The 19,894-nt window shown below is 38.2% G+C and overlaps 2 protein-coding genes across 8 annotated transcripts; one reads left to right on the top strand and one right to left on the bottom strand.

Annotated features, from left to right (window-relative positions):
* Positions 1-751: 751 nt before the first annotated feature.
* LOC148879070 (guanine nucleotide-binding protein subunit gamma 1-like) lies at positions 752-7,562 on the top strand. The gene is made up of 4 exons (XM_088960465.1): positions 752-1,427; positions 6,412-6,464; positions 7,137-7,181; positions 7,292-7,562. The coding sequence occupies exons 1-4, from the start codon at positions 1,293-1,295 to the stop codon at positions 7,374-7,376; spliced, it is 318 nt and encodes a 105-aa protein (XP_088816591.1). The 5' UTR covers positions 752-1,292; the 3' UTR covers positions 7,377-7,562.
* On the bottom strand, positions 7,505-12,817 carry LOC148879069 (uncharacterized). 7 transcript variants are annotated; one of them, XM_088960461.1, is made up of 3 exons: positions 12,273-12,817; positions 11,820-12,042; positions 7,505-8,057 (listed from the first exon to the last, which is right to left on the bottom strand). In XM_088960461.1, exons 2-3 carry the CDS (start codon positions 12,009-12,011, stop codon positions 7,698-7,700), a joined length of 552 nt encoding a protein of 183 aa, XP_088816587.1. In that variant the 5' UTR covers positions 12,012-12,042; positions 12,273-12,817; the 3' UTR covers positions 7,505-7,697. The 7 variants fall into 7 exon arrangements, with proteins under 7 accessions (XP_088816587.1, XP_088816590.1, XP_088816584.1 ...); XM_088960464.1 differs by having other exon boundaries at positions 7,505-8,124; positions 12,273-12,584; XM_088960458.1 differs by having other exon boundaries at positions 7,505-8,168; positions 12,273-12,551.
* Between the last annotated feature and the right edge of the window lie 7,077 nt (positions 12,818-19,894).

Here is a 19,894-nt window from a genome sequence, read left to right as displayed (position 1 = left end):
GGCTACGGTTGGACTAGCCAAACGCGCCTACATCAATACATATCATTATTGAAAATTACCAAATTATCGATAAATAAGTATTTATTATTTAATAACATTTCCTATTAAAGGGCAAAATAATAAGTCATTCAACCATTTCATCCGTGATGATCAATCAGAGCCAAGAGATGACCTAGATTGGGCAATGGGCAAGTTGGAATTGGAATTAATTCTTGACCAAACCATATTCTTACTTATGACAAAAAGGATGGTGATTCCATTGGATTGGACCAGAGAGAGAGAGAGAGAGAGAGGCCTCCGCTCAAGGTCTCGCCGATCTGGGTCGCATGTGTCCGGGCTTGTCTGCTGGGATCTGGTGGGCTTTAATTTATCCAATAAGCCTCTGGCTCTGAGCAATGAATCCTCCTATCTTGTATGTCAGTACAGTTGGAGTTGGGCAAGGAATTTTGGGAGTTGCACCTAAAGCGCTGTTTACAAGCAAAAGCAATCCTTTGAATCCAATTATGCCTTTCTTTTCTTTGTGTGTATATTCCTTCAAGATGGGACCCGCAGCTAAGATTGGCTTTGAGGAAAAGTATCTGGTATGAACAGAGATAATATGATATTGACCGTACTACCAGAGTATGATAGTACAGGGACTGCCTTACGCGTGTAGTTAATAATTAAAAAAAATAAAATAAACAGAAAAAGACAGCATCCAATGACGACGCTCTCACTCTCTTCAAAGTTCTCAGATGAAAGAAAAAAGAGTGACAAAACATAACAACCCGACCAAACAGATAACCAAACGAAAACCAACCAAACAGATCCCCGAAGACTGAGAAGAGTCCAAAAACAGACGAGGAAAAACCGAAAAAGAAAGACAGCTTTCAGCAAGAAAACTTTGCTGGGAAAAATAAAACAAAAAAGAATCCTCTTTTTATTTTTATTTTGCCTCCTTTTTTATTTTTTTTTCCTTTCCCCCGTTAAAAAGGTGAGAAAAGCAAAAAAACAAAAATCAAAACCTCTTTAGTTCTCACGGTTTCCATATATTTTTGGGAAATCTATCTATATATCTATCTAATCTATTAGAAATTCTGAGCTGTTCGATCTGCAATCTCGGGTGTATCGGGTCCATCTGTGCTCACTGGATTTCTGCTTCATTGATGGACTGACGCTTACTTCGAAGACGATGAAGTATGGAGCTTTTATCGGTTTCATCATCAATGGCGTCGTTTTCGTAGAGATCTTCTTCTGTGTCTACTAGGTTCGAAGCGAGAGCTCGAAAGAGAGGGTTTTGATTGCCTGCGGAGATGCAGGCGCTGGACTCCGAAACCGCGTCGACGATAGATCTCCAGGCTCCTGCGGTACCAACAGCTGATACGCGAGGCAAGCATCGGATTCTCGCAGAATTGAAGCGCCTGGAGCAGGAAACTAGATTCTTAGAGGTCAGTTTTCTGCTTGAGATTTCTAGTTTTCCTTTTTTTTTTTTTTTTATCGGGTTTGGCTTGTGATCTTGGTTTTCAATTGTTTTAAATTGTAATATATATCAGTGGAAATTTGATTGCCCTAATAATGAATGTCGAACTGAATAAGAGATAGCTTATGAGTTCTCTTGGTTCTGCTTCCTGTTTTCATCATTTGGCAATAGCCTGCCGCTGATGTTTTAGTGGTTTTAGGTCTTAAAGAGGACGGAATTTCATAAAATTTTCATCTTTTTAAGTTTGAAATAATAAGAAATGGTCCTCTGTGCGAGTCTTGCAAGTTGGTCAATGTTTTAAAGTCTTTCAGGTAGGGGGATAGTTTGGCAAGTTTATCATCGGAACACGATATTACCGACTCTAAGCAGTTAAGAATCATTTAGTTGTTGGGCTCTTAACTCCAGTTTCGAGTCATTGTTTGGGGTTGGGGACTTTGAGTAGAACAAGATTAAGAAAAATGCTTTCTACGGTTGATGAGAACTTGTAGTGAAGTGGTCATTTGACTTTCATAGGCTTGGGGACCCCCTTATTTCTGTGCACTTTATGGAGGGAAAGTAATGCCAAATTGTCAATATCTCAGTTTAAGCTGAAATTCTTCCCTCCCCTATTCAGACCATCTGCTTAACCTTGTCATGAGTGGTCTTTGTGATCTATGCCTAGTTTGATCTGTACAAAGTGGGGATTCACGGTACAAGACCAGTAGAAAACGTCTTTTGCTGTAGCAAGGACCAGGTAACCACATTTTTCTAATCAAAATAAAAATCATCTCCTTATGGCATACTAAATGTATGTTCATGCCATAGTTTCCTGAACCATTGAGAAGTGAGAAAAAAATGATGAGGCAGTTTACAAGTTGTCTCTCTTTGATTGCCCATAACCAACAAAATTTGGATTGCAAGTATGTGTTAATTTTGATTCTGAAAAAATATATCCTAATAATAGACATAAATTCTTTCCTAGTAAATGGGCTAAATATCCATTTTCCAATCAAAATGCCTTTCCATAGTTGATCCTCATAACTAGAAGATTTGGGCCGTGTTTGCATGGCTCTGGACTGGCAATTTCGTGCTTCTCACGTTAGGAAGCTAAAAGCGAGGTTGTAACTGTTTGGCATGTTGGGTTGAGGCGTTCACTCCTTATGGATAATTTTGAGCCATTTTATCAGATAAGCAGGGGCCACTTTTTATTGACTTCTGGGTTCTACATTTTGGGTGTTTATAACAATAAATTTCTCCTTGCGCCTATGCATTTTCAATAAAAATTATCCACAAGCAGAAGCACTTCTTATGGATAATCTTTAACCTATCGGTTTAAGCCCTCCCAAACACCACCTTGGTATTATAACTTTCTTGTTACTTATTACATAGTATCTTAAAGGAATCAGATAGATAGAGGTCAATGTCTGCTTCAGATTTATACTTTTTTTTGGTTGGTTATTTGTTTATTCAATGTTGAACTTGAAAATTTTCAGCTTGAAACTTGGTGGAGCTTTGGATGCCCTAATTGATGGCAAGTGAAACAAGAAAAGAATTTTCCTTTCTGGAAATAGCTTAGCATCTGTCTTGTTTTCGCTTGCATTTATTTTATTCAGCAATTTCCATTCTGTGGATTTGGTAGCGATCTTAAGTTTCAATGAGTATGAAGCTTCTATCTTTTAGTTTAGATGCTTATTTTAGTCACACTTACACGTTGGACAAGGTTTCAAGTTTTAATACGAGGTATAGTTTAGTGAGTTGATCAAAACTGGCTAATGAATTTAATTTGGTTAAGACCATTCCTCTTACCATACAACATTGTGGAACTAGTTGTGCTGTTACTTGTGCCAAAAAGTAACAGTCAGGCTGGCAAGCATGATACGCCAAAGGTTACGACTGCACCCAGTCTACCCCCTCCCGAGACTCCAGATAGCTGGGACCAACATTGGGTATGGCGTTTTTTTTTTGTGCTGTTAACTCTAATTCCAGATGACCATTTGAGGTTTGTGAACCTTGAGTTCAACCAAATAACATGCAAGTGTTTTGTAGTTTGTTGTACATATGATAGAAATTATTAGTCTATGGCTTTTGAACTTCCAGATGATCATTGACTTTGGAAAACCTTTTACTACTTTGGCATGTGCATAGAGGGGAAGGTATAAACATGTCAACAAAGAGGTGAAAGTTTCCCGTCCTTACTATTGGAGCCTCTTCTGAACTTTTTGCTATGACTATTGTGTGGTCTATGCGTACCACTGCTCTAGATAGTGGTAGGGTTCTTCAATAGGCTGGTTTTGGTGAGAGTTTTCTGGATGGATGTGATTATCCCCATTTGAGATAAGGAAGTTCTTTAGCTCTTGATGTCTTTAGTCATCTCTCTTTCTTGGAATCATGATATCTTGTGCCACTGCCACCTCCACCAGGTAAGCCCATATTTTCATGGGATTAGCCAATCTGCACTATAAGTTTTGTCCCTTTAGACAGATTTTGGGGTTCATATTGATTTGGGCCAAGAGACTTTTCTTGCATTGTTCTCTTAAATGAACTGGACGTTTACCTTAGCTAGGGCTAGAGGAATGTTCATAGGCATATAATTGTAAGTGATCTCCTGTAGTGATGAGTTAGTTTGAAGGAACACTTTTTCCTCCATTCCTTTTCCTGAACTATAAGACATGCCAGATAGTGCATGACTGCTATCTATGAAAAAAAAAAATAGTGCATGACTGCTTATCAACCAGTATACGAGGATACTGTATATATAATTTTCTATCCTGCTTTACTAAGAGATTCTTTCTTTTTCAACAACATTCTGACCACTTTGTCTTTACATAAATACATAGAAATTGTTGCCTGATCCTGAGGATAGAACATTCTATTCTGACAAGTAGATGGATGCACATCTCATGATCTTTCAATTAATTCTTGTTGTCCTGATGTGCTTTCTTGTAATATTTAATAACTACTTGCAGATCAAGTGTATACCCTACTCTAGTTGCTTCTTATTTACAATGGAATTTTCTGAGATTTGTTGCGCCCCCAAGTGGGATCTTATATGAAGGATTCATAGAATCTAGTTGAGATTATTTTTTGATCTTCTAGATTTGGAAAAGCTATCTTTCATCACATAATACTTCAACCAAGGATCTAACTACCTGAAAGTTGCCTTCATTAAGAATTTTTTTTTTGTTTGATTGTCTCTCTCTCTCCCTCTCTCCCCCTGTGTCCCTGTCACAGTGTGCCTTCATTAAGAATTTTGCACCCAGTACCTCATATACTAATCCATTTGGACACCCTTGGTCCATTTGAGAGTGCAGAATGATTAGGGAAAAGGAGGGCAAAATTCTGTTGATGACTATTCTTCAAAATCAAGCAAAGACCACCTAGGTTATATGCAGCTGTGCAGGTCTGTAATGATTTTAGCAAGTCAAACCCTAGCAAAGCTTTCAAAGGTTTGAATGAAGTTTTTGGTAAATTTGAAACTTCTCTTGTTCAAGTTTTAGGCTTTTGCATCATCTTCAGAGTTTCTTCTTCTTCTTTCAGGGACTGTTCAAACTTCCTAGGAGAACTTTGATGCTTCAAACTGTAATTTTATATATTCCAATTTCTTCTCCTTTTCTTTCCTATTTTTTCTGTCTCTAATCTGATATTCTCTTTTATTAAATTTTCTCATCTAACTCTCTATGTTTTATTCTGTCTTATTTCATCTCCATTTCTGGACCAAAACTAGAGGAGTTTAACATTCTCCATAGACCATTTGAGTCACCTCGAAACTGGAATCAATTAAATTTTGACAGAACTTTCATCCTTGCTGTAACTTACGTGGATTATCAACTGCTTCATCTTGGAAACCTTTGACTGCTTTGTTTTAGCCTCCAGAATACTTGGTTTTGCAGGAGACTGTTAACCTGACTTTCTTATTCTCATGCTTTGCTTGACAAAGTTGATTATGTAATAAATGTGCTTTGGAAATCATTTGCACCGCAAAAGAAGCTATAATAATTGTCTTGGTGGGCTTTCATTCAAGTACTTGCAAAATTTTAAAACTCTTAATGCCATGGTTTTCTTCCCTAATAGTAGCTAAAACCATCAAGACTGTTTAGGTGAAGCATTTCGCCCAGCAGTTTACTATTCCGTACATTAAGGTTTATTTCCTTGACGGTATCTTTTGATGAAAAGGAATAAAAATGTGTCCCACACTAGATGAGGCTTCAAAAGAAAAACAGACCGGACAAGGGAAGTATTTATGGGGCCATTTGGGTGATAAACTTGCAGATTTTGATTACCAAAATGCCAGAGATGCCTCAGCCAATCACAATATTTCAGCCAATCCATACTGTTGCATGGACATGGGGGTCAGAATCCGAAGTGTTCCCAAGAGTCTGAATCCAAACGGTTTGGTCCCGTTCCTCCTAATTGGTGGGGGTGCCATGTGACTATCTCTATGTAAAATCATATACTACTAAAATAGTTTTTCTATATTTAATTCTAACATTATGCACAATAATTCTGCTCCATTCCAAGTAATGTTGGATGGGAAAAATGTTCATCTTGTACATTAGCTGTTTATTTATGCCAAATAAGCTATAATGATGCAAAGGAAATGTTATGCATGAGTGTCCTCAAGAATACATGGAGTGTGGGACTCCAAAACACATCATCCATTTATGAGAGTCCACGCAACACTCTTCACTGTATGCCCAATAGAGTTGGACAGTTTTGGCTGTTATTCCAAGTCAATGCCTCGGTACTTCTACATGGTTTGATGATTTGATCCAGGGTTAACTAGCCTTTTTATTGGATATTCACTCATACTTGATGCCTCTTTAGCGTGTAACCAGTTTGTTTACTTTGGTTAAATCTGTTATTGGCGTTGCTGAATCATTATATGAAACTGCTACAATAATCTCACTTTTCCTTTTACAATTGATTAGTCTAGGTTGTGTTCCTGAAAACTTGTTTCCCTAAAATGCCTGCAGGAAGAACTGGAAGAGCTTGAGAAAACGGATAAAGTGTCAGCTGCATGTGAGGAGTATGTGTCAGAGATAGAGATCTCTAGTGTTAAAAAATGATTTCACATGTTATGCGACTTCTAATTTTATTATTATTATTATTATTATTATCAATGTTTTTAACTCATTTTGAACTGTCACCGGTCAAGATTTTGGATCCAGTTTGAGTAAAATCGGAGAAGGTCAAAAAACTGTTGACTTGGTCATAACTGTCTGACCCAGATGGTTGGTGGTTGGATTGTTGACCCATTTGACCTGGTGATTAGGTCGTGGGTTACATACTGTGTCACGAGGCCATAACTTTGCACTCTGGTGTCCAATTGAAGTGATATTTTTTGGATAATTTTTCGAGATCTATGCATTCCAAGGTGTGCCTTATCCTTTTATAGTCTCAAATTGCAAATTTTAATATTTTTTATAAATTCAAATTTTAAAATTGAATTAAAAAATAAATTAAATATAAAATATTTTATATTATATATAAAACATAATTATATATATTGAATTTCCATATGACTGACATGGCATGGTCTGACCCAGTAAGTCAAACCGGTGACCTGCGATCCGGAGGCAAAAATAGTTTGGCCTCTGGGTCAGTTTTTAAAACACTTTATTATTATTATTATTATTATTATTATTATTCATTCATTCATTCTAGGGGACTGATTTTTTTTTTCTTTATTGTCCAACAGATTGCTGACAAATATTGAAACTCGACCGGATCCACTACTTCCAGTGTAATTGCTTCCTCTCCAATACCTTTGTGTAATGTTATTCTAAGCTGCGTTTTCTTCCATAAATACAAATATTTACCCCGTCTAAACATTCGTATATTCTGGTTTGACAGAACAAATGGCCCCACCAACCCATCTTGGGATCGATGGTTTGAAGGTCCACAAGATTCAAAAGGTTGCAGATGCTGGATACTCTGATCATTGTCCATCTGCAGATTTGCATTTGTTTGTCATTTGTTGTCGGAGGCTTAAAGATATGTTTATTTACAAATGTTACAAACACCTGTTATTTTTAAAAAAATCTTAGACGAAATAGAAATGCTCGATTGTGCACAAAAACAATTTGTTTTTTAGGCAAATCAAAATGATAATACAATTTGTCAATCTACTCTGGCAAAGCCAAATATGGATGGTACATGTTGGTAGAAATAGAGAAGCTTCTCTTTTCAGTTCTCACCCTTCCAACAAAACCCATTAATGGAAGTATCAATGTGCCAACAGAAAAGCATCCCGATTCTTCTAACTGGTAGCTTTCCCAGTCACTCGCTGGCCTATCCACCCCAAACCGTCATATAATCCTTCTCCTGTGAGGGCACAGCATGCTTGGATGTGCCAATCATGATTCTTGATGCTGTGGAGTGAAAGTACATCTGTGATCTCAGCTGGGGGCATGGCATCCTTGAGATCCTGTTTGTTTGCAAATACAAGTACGACAGCATGCTCAAGATCTTCATGTTGTAGCAACCTGAATAATTCATCCTTGATAATGCTGATCCTTGCTCTGTCAGTGCTGTCTATCACCACAATGACGGCATTAGTGCCGCTGTAATATGTTGCCCACGATTTCCTTAGTCGTTCTTGTCCACCAAGATCCCACACCTGAACAGTGCAGTTTGTGATTAAATAAAATTCTCGTCTTACAGTCACGACAGACAGGCAGATCAATCTACGGCAGCAGGAAAACAGGGACTTGATCAGAAGGCATGCCAGCTGTGTTAACAATGGTTCACCAGATGCCAAAGCAGTTAATAAAACAAAACAAACCGGGGGAATGAAGCATTTATCAAATCACTTCTTGTGAGTCTCTAACTTCCCAAAGTAGACAATGACTACCACTTTTAGGTTTTAACAAAACCCCACCTCCCAACTCCCAACCACCACTAACACAAAAAAAAAAAAAAAAAACCGAAAAGAATATATAGAAAGTACATCAACTTAATTTACTTACGCCCAAAAAGTAATAGGATTTCCTTGTAATTATGGGCTTATTTGTTCAATGCACACGTTCAAGCCTCCATTGAAATACTTGGTCCATAAACCTCCTTTCAGCAACCTTAGATTATCCATGATGACCCCCTCCAACTGCCACGTACCATCAACAAGAGCTGCTGCCACGATGAAGCTCTACCCTTGAAAATAATTAAATATCATAATTTGTATTACAACTTCTCAAGTCTTTTCTTCATTGTCCTTTTAAGGTATTCAATTTGCCCCCTTTTTGTTGGTGCTCTCATCATCCCATTCAACTTTCCCTAATCCTGTACCTACTAGGGCTACCACTAACTTCCAACTTCTACACTTAAATGGATCTTTAATACATTCATTATAATTTTACCTTACCCCTGTAGTCATGCTACTCACCCAATTCAATCCTCATCGCGGAGACTCTTCATACAGATCTGCCATTTATTGATTGAGCAATATTTTTTCCCACAACAATTTCCTCTTATGCAAATTGGTATCAGTTGCTGCTACTTACATTTGGAATTTCTTGGATCAAGTTTCCCATCCAGTAACTGGATTAACACATCAGTTTCTACAATACATCCCAAATCCTCCAAATGTGCATTAAGACTCCTTCCACCATCACCACCAATAAATAAATGAATAAAATAAAGAATAGGAGTACAAATAAAGCATGTTTAATTCAGTGATATCCTATAATACCTTGTTAAGAAATTAAGACCAGAAGTCTCCATTAGGTCCACCGCCCTCAAACAACTTCAACAAGTGTAATCTCTCCCTTAATGGTGGATGGTTAAAAAGGGAAAAAAAAGAACTAGGAAAGAGTGCTCTCCAGCTTGCTTTTGTCTAAGGTGACTCTTTAATGGAAAACTATTTAAAAGTCCTCTGTTCCTTCTTTACAAATTATATTAACTGGTTCAAAAGTGTGTTCTTGCTTAAAACATGACCTTATGCAAATGGCCCAGTAGCATCATCCAAGAACCTATACCTAGCCTAAACAACAATTAATTGTGCCACATTTGTATACAAAACTATGCTTTTCTAATTCTCATCATTTGTCAGCATCTTTATATCTAGAGACAGGAAACGAATCCAACATAAACCTATGAATTAATCAACTTTTTCTTTTTCTTTTTCCTTGTTGTAAAGGTTTCAAGCAACAATGATTTGTTCTTGGAAGAATGGGTAGATATTGAAGGATATAAAGAAAAAAAGGTATATCAAGGAAAGAAAATAATAAACAGATAATGGGAATCTTTGTGCATTAATTACATTAAAAAAAATTTGGTGCCAAACAATTAAACTCCAAAAGCATGGTTTTAAAAAACGACCGGTTTCCGGGTCGACGGTTCAACCGTCCGGTTCAAACAGATGGCCCATTCTGACAACAAAAACTAAAAAAAAATAAAAAAATGGCAAAAAAAATTGAACGGGTCCGCCCTTGACCGAACTTTTTTGGCCAGGGACCAGCTTTGGGGTAAAATGGAACCGGTTGCCTAGATGGTTCCTAGGCCGAATGGTCTAACCGTCCGCGTCAACGGTGGTTCGAAAACCATGTCCAAAAGCAATAAGTTTGAGTGGAAAGGAGAAAGACCTTAAAGTTTAATGCCTTGTCCACCCTCAAAATAATGCAGTCAAAAATCTTATAAGTTGCTATTCAATACACAAATGATTTAAGGAATTTGTATATGGACACTATTGGATAATATTATTAAATCATCTAGGGAATATTTTTCAGATATTACTTAGTCAAAATTTGAATTCAATTGATTAGGACTATTTCCAGACCTCTCTGAAAATGATTCACCTTTCCTTTTTGTTTTGGAACACCCTTTCTTCACTGAAGTTTTACTTGGATTCTTTTTACAATATTTGAAAGGATTTAAGGATTTGGGATTTTGAAAACCAAATATTCTGCTGAGAGAAGGTAGTTTCACCACTTCTAATTAGAATTTAATTCCATCTAATCCAGTATTCTTCTAAATCAAAAAAGGATGAAAAGAGCATAGATTTCTTGGTTGTCTGCATGTCTTAGAGAAAGAAGGATATTTTTCTAAGAAAGACCACACAGCTTTTGATTCTTTATTTTTTCCACTTCCTACATTGTTAAGGGAGTATATGGTAGTATAATTACATTTACATGACATGAGAGTCTCGTTTTGAGAGTGATCAAAAGATCAAGTTATATTTTCGGTTTAAGTGTGTAACTATCATTGAAAACAACTAACTGGGAAGAGGTTACCTAAAATATACAAAGAACATAAATTAGATCCCTGTTGTCTGGACATTCCCAAAAGTTTCGGATTTTACTGCTCGAAAATTATTGGGAAGGGCATAAAAGAGGAAAATATCTGTAAAAAAGATATTTTTCTTTTACCTCCATGATAGAAACCTGGAGGTAGAAGAAGGAAAAACTTAGATCTTTAGTACTGGATAGTTTTGTTTAAAAGAAAAGGTGGAAATAAAAAGGAATAATAAGCTACTCTATACCAGACAATGTACTAGAACTTTCCCGAAGTGATATTAACCAAACAGAGTTTCAATTGGCTTCTTGTGACACATGGCTGAGGCTCTCTGCTGGAACTTACCCAGTAAATATAGCGTACACAGGGGAACATAGAGGTTCTCTGTGGGACCCTCAACATGGCAAGCAAGGTAGAGACCTTGTATGTGTACACATTCTTTTCTAAACAACCCCAGTAGAAAAACCATTCCCAATAAAGATTGACCAGGGAGGAGTACGTACAATACTTTACATGACCACAAAGGTTTAAGCTTCGTATAGGAGACCAAATAGGAAAGGCGGGGTGTGAATAGGGGTAACTCTTTTTTATCTTCCCTTTCTTTCCCTTTTGAGGCTAATTGGGTTAGTTGAGTAAGATAAAATATGGAAGGTAGCATTGAAATTGAAAGGGATTGAGAAATTGGATCACAAGCATTTTACATGACACACACACAAATGCACATTAACAATAAGATTTATCCTAATTAATCACCTGATCAACGGATTTAATCCTCTGTATTTATAGTGTAGATAAGTACAAGCCTGAAGATATTCTAAATCGTAGTCCCATGTTGCACCTAGATCACCCCATTTCTGCAAATGCTTTCACCTTTTTCCTCTTTACAACAGTTTCTGGTATCTAGTGTTCAAACAAGTTTATCTTCTTCAAACAATTTAGGGAGGCAGAGTAGCTTATTAATATTCGAGATACTGATAAATCTATTTTTCCTGTAAGAGGAATTTGCTTATATCACTTGCAGCAAGAGGAAATTAGCCACAAAATCCATTCGTCGTCAGACATGGAACTTAGTTACAAGAAATGCAAGAGATAAGAATTCATTACCAAACAGCGTTAGAGAGCAAAAGGAAAAAGATTATCAAGGCAAACTTACCTCAAACCGAATGTTCTTGTATACAATTTCTTCGACATTGCTCCCAACGGTGGGATGTGTAGTGACAACCTCTCCCAAGTGTAACTTATAAAGCGTGGTTGTCTTTCCGGCATTGTCCAATCCAACGACCACTATCTTATATTCCTTCGCTGGAAACAACATGAACCATAATCTTGATATAAAGGCTCCCATCTTCTATTCAAATTGAGCAAAACCCTTTGATCTACAGACAAAAGAAACCACCAAAATTGATCAATCAATATATAACGAAAGAAACTAGCAGAAAGAAAACGACCGAACGACATGAAACACAAATGTAACTGGAGAAAATCCAGAATTACAACAAATGAAGATCAGATTGCCTAAAAACTTTTGCATCAACGCGAATCAGTTCTGCAGGAAAAAACTTCAAAACAATTTTAGCAAAAATAAAAAAGGAAAACAAACATTTACCTAGGTTAAGAGACAGGATAACGGGTGAGCTGATTCTGGTTGTCTAATTTGGAAAGGAGAGAGAGAGAGAGAGAGAGAGAGAGAGAGAGAGAGAGAGAGAGAGAGAGAGAGAGAGAGAGAGTCGGATGGTTTCCTGATCCTCTGGTTCAAACTTCAAAGAGATGGAAAATGGTAGTGGAGAAACCCTACTCCGTGAAAGAACCGTAACGGAAGGAGAAATGGCAAAACAGAGTCTGCTGTCAGCTCCGAGCTCGGATCTGGTGCCCCACGCGTAACCACAAGATACTACAGCCACACGTCAGGATCATCTCCGCATGAAAGATACCAGATCATGAATGATAAATGAGATGTTCTCGATGTACGGTTGCACTAGTGTAATGTAAAGTAATGTTGTGGATAGAAGATCTGGACTCGACAGTTCCCGCCATTGCGGAGTGCTGACGTGCACCGCTTCATGGGACTCGGGAACGGAACATACGGCTTACACCGGAGAGCGGATCTGTTCCACTCTCATGGCGCCTCACACCGATCTCACAGACACATTTCACCGTGCATTGAAACATCTCCCCTATAATGTAATTTTTCTTCTAACCTCACTGAACGCACCTCATTCGGACTTTACAGCATCATCCCACCGTGTATTGAAAATAGCTCCCATGAATAACAGAACAAAAGATGGAAGATGTTGCCAATACAAGGTGAGATAAGGCTGTGAGACCCATGTGAGGTGGTGCATTCTGTGAGGAGCAGATTCGGACTCCCACAAAGCACCTCACTAGGGGTGTTAATGGATTGGATCATTCGATCCTATTTGGTCAAATTCGAATTACCCCTCTTCATATTGGATTCTAATCACCCCTTATCTGATCCAATATATCTTATATACTTATAAATATAAATATATATAATACATATATATACATATGTTATTTATTTATTTATAAATATATTATTTATATTATATTTTTATAAATTTATTATATTATTATTTATATATATATATATATATATATATGATGAAAATAAATAAAAAATAATTGTATTTTTGTTTTTTAATTTAAATTAGTATATTTTATTTTTCTTTTAATAAATTATTAATTTTTAAAGAAAACAAGTCGGACTGGATCATATCCAAAGATCTAACTTACTGATAGAATTCGAATTCAAATTGAGGCCTATTAGATCCGATCTTATCGGATCCAACATGAACAATGTTGAATTGGATTCGGATATACTGTTATTTGAATCTAATCCGCTCCATTTGCATCCCTACACCTAAATCGGATTCGACATGAACAATGTTGAATCGGATTCGGATATACCATTATTTGAATATGATCTGATCCGTTTACATCCCTACGCCCCACAACCCATCTCTTTCTCGTACATCTTCCATGCTTGTCATAGGGAGATGTATTCCCAACTCATAGAAGGTAGACCTGGCAATTGGGTTGGGTGGGTCGAGTTTGGGTTGGGTCAGCAAATGCTAGACCCTAGACCCTAACCGTAAATATTTGGGTTACAGTTGAACCATGGGTCAATTCAGGTCATTCCTAAAAATAATAGAAATTGTATAAAATAAAGAAAAAATACATGAAAAGTGTAAAAATTAAAAGAGTTAACCTTAAAATTCCAAACATGAAAGAGAGAAAGCTTCTAAGAATACATAAATAATCTCAATTAGACCTAACAATCGAGTCAGTGGATTGAGCCATGACCCAACCCAACCCAACCCAGGGTTTTCTGAGTTGGATCGGGTCAGGTCATTCTCAAAACTGTGTAGCTAAACATGAGACCCTAATCTTTTTTCGTGTTGGATTGGATCAAATTTATGGATTGAGTCAACTTTTTGTTAGGTATAACAGAAAATATGGGATGTGGGGGAATTGGGAACTGCTCTTTACGGAGCGTACCTCACACCGGCCTTACAGCCACATCCCACCCTATAGAAAACATCTCGGATGTTTGAACGTACGACTAGGACATGCTGTGAGATCGATGTAAGATGCGATCTGTAAGGAGGAGATCAGAACCGGATTCGATGTAGAGGCGCTGTGTGGGAAGTCCATCCTCCATCCCGTCTCCTATAGACATGGTGGGACCTACGAAAAAGATACGCCAGGAACAAATCTAACCAATTGCACGAGGGTTAATTTAGATGTGGGTCGAGTTTGGTTATAGCTGGTTGTGATTAAACCAGGGGAACTTGATGTTGTGCATTGAGTCTAATATGGCATACCATAAGGAACAGGACGGATCAACCTGCATTTGTCAAATTCTAGCTGATACTTCATCATAGGCGGGTTGGATTCATTGGATTATCTTAAAATTCTTCTGAGTTGGATCAAGATTCAGATTTGATTGATTCGGATCCAGATCAACGCAAACCAGCTCCAAATGCAACCGCTCCATGGCCTTTAGTTTTTAAACGACCTGAAACAACACCAATGGGTGTTTGCTGGAAAAAGCCAGCTAACATACACACAACTGACCCACCCCTCAACCTGTGTGTGTGATGCTGCATGAGGGGTTGGTACTGTGCTTCAATTGAGTCCGGATCCGCTGATCCTAACACATTTTTTGTCACATTCATCCAATTGGGAATACGGTGAAATAAAATATAATGTGTATCTGGGTGAATATGGCCAGCAAGCAATGTGTTTTGTTCAACTCTATTCAAACGGCACTTATAGAGGATTTAGACATATAACCAAAAATAAGTGGCCATTTCAATAATTGAGAGCCACAACAGCAGCTTAAAACAATAGAATAAATTTCATTTGCTTTCTTTTAGTTCTTTCATCTCCTCTAAAAGAAATTATCAAAAACAAAACCAACCAGTTGTTGAAACACCTGAATCTTAGGAGTGGTGGCAAACTATTGAAATTCAAAAGTATCCTCTAAATTCCTTTTTCTATTCATTGAACATGTGTCTAATCCGATAGGCCCCTATTTGATAAGAATGGCAAGGGGGGGGGGGGGGGGTGGGGGGTGGGGGGTGGGGATAGGGAGCCACTTCTATCTCTGCCATGGGGGTAAAGGTTAATTATTTTGATTTTTTATAATGTTAATTATTTTGATTTTGTTTTTTATTTTATTTAAAAATTAAAAACAAAATAATTATTAAAAATGATTTAAATATATTCAAACATATTTAATCATATTTTTATAAATGTTAATATACATACATACATAGATATATGCATACATATATACATATATATTAGTAGGGATCTCCATGGGACAAGGATCAGGGTCCCCACAGGGTGGGGAGTATTCTCTCTGTCCCTGCTTCGTCCCCATCAACAGGGATGAAAATTTCTCCATCCCCATCCCCGTCCCTATGGGAAATGGGAAAATTGCCATCCTTACTATTTGATAAGTCAAGATCAGCTGAATAAGTGACGCTGGCCGGCCATTAGACCTAAGGACACTCATAGTAAACATCTCTTGCAATTCATACTGTCATTCATGAGATGTTCCCAATGTGTGAATGTAGTGCCTCATGTCAGTGTTCAATGTTTTGTTGTCAGCATATCTAAACTCTTATTTTATTTGTTGATAAAATAAAATTGCCCATTAAATGGGATTCTATAAGGCTAAAAATGGTAACAAAAATTTATGAAAACATAAAAGAATATAATATAGATAAATGCACTTACAGCGATAAGTGTCACATTGAAAATAGTTAAGCAGGTAAATGTATTTACCCAAATAAATTACTTACCGGGTAAGTGTCACTTTAGAGCCCCGCCCCATCAGGCCCCATTGCCATTCCTAGTAATGAACTGAGCGTTGAGGGATGATCAGTTCATTAATACCCTGCAATTAGCCGTTAATGTAATAATTTAGGATCCGCCAAGGAGTGTCTGTGGCTGTGGTTGTATGGTCATGGTCTCCACTGAATTCGTAACAAAGGGTAAGCGCATCTCAAAACTTCTCCTAGACTCCAATGTGCCAACCAGCTGGTTGGTTGGTAAGGTCGCTAATTAAGGATTCATTATGGTCCACGTGATATCTCCAAAGGCTAATCACCAGGATTATCAACCTGAGAGTTGAAGTAGTGAAAAGTACCCCTCGTACGATAGGAGAGGATTTCATCAATACAAGAATAATCTTAGGCTCAGTTTTGAAAGCTGGGATGATATCTTTGTAATTGTAATAGAATTTCCAATGCGGGGTAGAGGAAAATGGAATTAATCATTGGGCTCAATTCGGAAAGAGTAGACAATGACATGGAGTATGAGATTGAACGTGTAGGTGGTATTTGGAAAATATAAACTCTAAAATTTGATCTTTAAAATGTAAGAATTCAATGGTTAATGTCATCGTTTTTTAAATCGAACTGGTCAGGGGTTCGGTTACCGGTTCAAATGGTTCGGTCATTCGATTCGAACAGTTGGTCCATTCTGATAAAAAAAATAAAAATTTTGAAAAACGGTCAAAACTGTTCGAATTATTTGAACGGTTAATCAGCCAGTTTAGCGATTTATTGACCAAAATCAACGATTTTAGGGGAAAAAGTGGGTTTGGAGAAAAATGACCGATTTCCGATTTTCCGGTCCAACCGTCCGATTTTAAAAACCATGGTTAATGTCAAACAAAATTGTGATAGGCCAATATTTTCCGGTCCAACTGTCCGGATCTGCTCCTCACAAAGCACACCTTACACCGACCTCAAAACACTTTTCAGCCGTGCATATGGAATATCTCTCATGAATTAAAAATTTATAAGTACCAGGTGCATGGTTGATACATGCTATGAGATCGGTGTAAGACGCACTCTGTGAGGAGCATATCCAAATTCCTCCGAATAAAACCTCCCTTCCGTCATTGACACAGACCAGAAATGTATAAACTTATGAAATTACCCTTGCCCCTGACTAATCTGCACAGCGTCATTTAAAATTTTTAAAATTCCAGATTGCCCTCATTTGAGCGACAACACTTCCACAATTGGTTACCGTTCTTTTTCAGAGCAAAAAGAAAATAATGCAACTTAACACCACTAACACTTGCAGCGGTGCCATTGCTCGGAATACTAGGAATTGCTAAAATTTAAAACATACACGCAAATGATTAAGAAGAAACAGATCGTTAGGTGTTTCAATATAAAGCAAACAAGACCAAGACCATGTAAATGAATCACTGCGACTATGGTTATGGCAGATGTGAATGAGTATCGATCATCTCCCCCGCTCTCTTTATCTCCCTCCATCGCTCGACTGCTGGTAGAATTTGGTTCTGTAAAATAGAAGCACTCAGTGTCTCTGAAGCTCTTTCATTTCAATACAAGGATAAAAAGCCTATCTAAAATCCCCACGTCTACCTGCTATATATCATCTGTTCTCTATTCTCATAGACTTTACGTTGGGAGGTCTTGAAAAGCCCAAGAGGAAGAATCCGACCAGCACTGCATTTTGGATGATAAGTTGAAAAAATGCCCCTTATTACCATTTGTCCGTCTTCTTGAAAGTAACAAAGGTGCTTTTTTAAAAACACGTATCGAGTATCCACTAGGCCAAAATTCTTTCTCAATTCAGGGCTTGCCCATTACAGTTTGCATGCCATTTCCTCAATAGAAGCTCCTGCTCCTCTCTCTGTCTCTTTAATTGCACCACTAGTCTGTAATCTATAGTTTCCCATTCACTTCGGGCTGGGTGAAGCCTAAGGTGGACTCCCATGCGGTTCTTTCTGAGTTACCCTCTAGCGATCAAACGAGAGACAACAGATAGACAAGCAGACAAAGAACCAATGACTGTGTATGTGAAAGGCCCGATCTTTGTTGGCTTGGTGTTGCTTTTCTGGCCGGGGATCGCCATCTACTTCAAGCTTTGGATTATTAATTACAATTTCTCTTTTGAAGACAAAGATTGGATGAAGTTTGATTCCATCAGTTTAGTACTGGCATATATTGCATCAGTTTTCTTTAATTTCCCACTTTTTTCCTTGTTTGATGGTCTATGGTTGTTGATATTTTTTGGCTCTTGTTCTTCTTTCTTCTTTCTGAGTTTAAAGTGTATCATCGACAAAAGAACACCTTTCCCTTTTCTTGAATTCTTTTCGTACGTTACGTAGGATGTCCTGACAATTAATTAAGGAAAGTTTTGTAATTTTATACGTTTTCCATCTAATCAATGTCAGAAGGGATTTTTTTGTTGAATTTTCTAAAAGTTTAAGGGAGGTTTTTATTAAAATGAAATTAAAGCAGAGGTTTTTTATAAGAAAAACGGTCCAAGTCTTCAATCGTCCGCCCCCTTATTAACTGTCACCCTAGATTAGGACCTCCGCCTTAGAGGGCCGGTTGAAGGCGATTTTAATTATTCTAAACCGGCAATCACACAAAGCCGTCGACTTAGCATTAATTAGGCTGCGGTTTTGACCGCCAGCTTAGATACCAAAAGACCGCCGTTATAGTTTTCTATCAAGCTCTTTGGGGTTCTTAGGTGGCAGTCCAAACCGCGGGCTTACCACCAGCATAAACCAATTTAAAAAAAAAAAAAAAAAATCATATTCCTACTTAATTGCATCATTCTTTTGGTACCTGAATGGCTGAATTGTTTTATTGATTTAGCATTTTCATACCTGTTTAATATAGCAAAACCATTTGATAAAAATCAATTTAAAATGAAATCTGATGAAGGAAGATTTGGCCCGACCTCACAGTTAGGCGACACGTGGTAAAGACAACAGCTTGGCACAAAAGCAAGCCTAAGGCGCGAGCACCAAGGGGAAAAACCAACGGTCAGAACTCCCTACTAGGGGCCCGAACTCACCCTTGGCCCCAAACCAGAAAGTATTCCGAACTGGCCTACATGCAACAATTCGGGACATACTTAGCCGAACTGGCCTGCCTTGTAATAGTTCGGGACATACTTCGTCGAACTGGCCTGCCTTGTAACAGTTTGGGACATACTTCGCCAAACTGGCCTGCCTTGTAACAGCTCGGGATACACCTCGCCGAACTGGCCTGCCTTGTAACAGCTCGGGATACACCTCATCGAATTGGCCTGCCGTGCAACAGTTCGGGATACACCTCACTGAACTGACCTGCCCTATACATACCTGCGAACTCAAGACTTCGCCTCGCTCACCACTCCACCACATTGCCCTCAGGGCACCAAAACCAAATAAACCGTACTATGCCTGACACCAAGGAAGTCCGTATCCAAGGGCGGCGCACCTGACTGATTTGGGATTTGACATTTGACGGCCGCACTCCAAACGGCCACCTGCCACCGCCTCCTGATACTACCATCTCCAGTTAGAGAGACGGTTCCGACAAAAGGCAATCACGGTTCTGTCCCAGCAGAAAGGACGACGCCCGAATTGACAGATGCAAGGGTAATCATACCCGACCTGTCGAGGGCCTCGGAACGAGTGTGCAAAGTGATTATAAAAGGCCCCCTACCCCCAACCAACAAGGTATGTGAACTTTGCGCCATCTGGTTTATACTTTGCCTTTGAGAGATTACTAACTTGAGCTTCGGAATTATCTCGCCGGGTTCCCCCTGGAGTTCCCTCATCTTTTCCGTTTCAGGCTCCCCGTCGCTCCAGCTCAGAGGCAAATTCGTTGACAGCTAAGATCGGCCGGATTGCACTCCATCAATTGGCGCCGTCTG

The sequence above is a fragment of the Nelumbo lutea genome, chromosome 1, assembly GCF_056320005.1.
Source record: "Nelumbo lutea isolate HS-2025 chromosome 1, American lotus-T2T, whole genome shotgun sequence".
In the NCBI taxonomy this organism is placed as follows: Eukaryota; Viridiplantae; Streptophyta; class Magnoliopsida; order Proteales; family Nelumbonaceae; genus Nelumbo; species Nelumbo lutea.
This window is presented reverse-complemented; position numbering and strand designations above follow the sequence as displayed.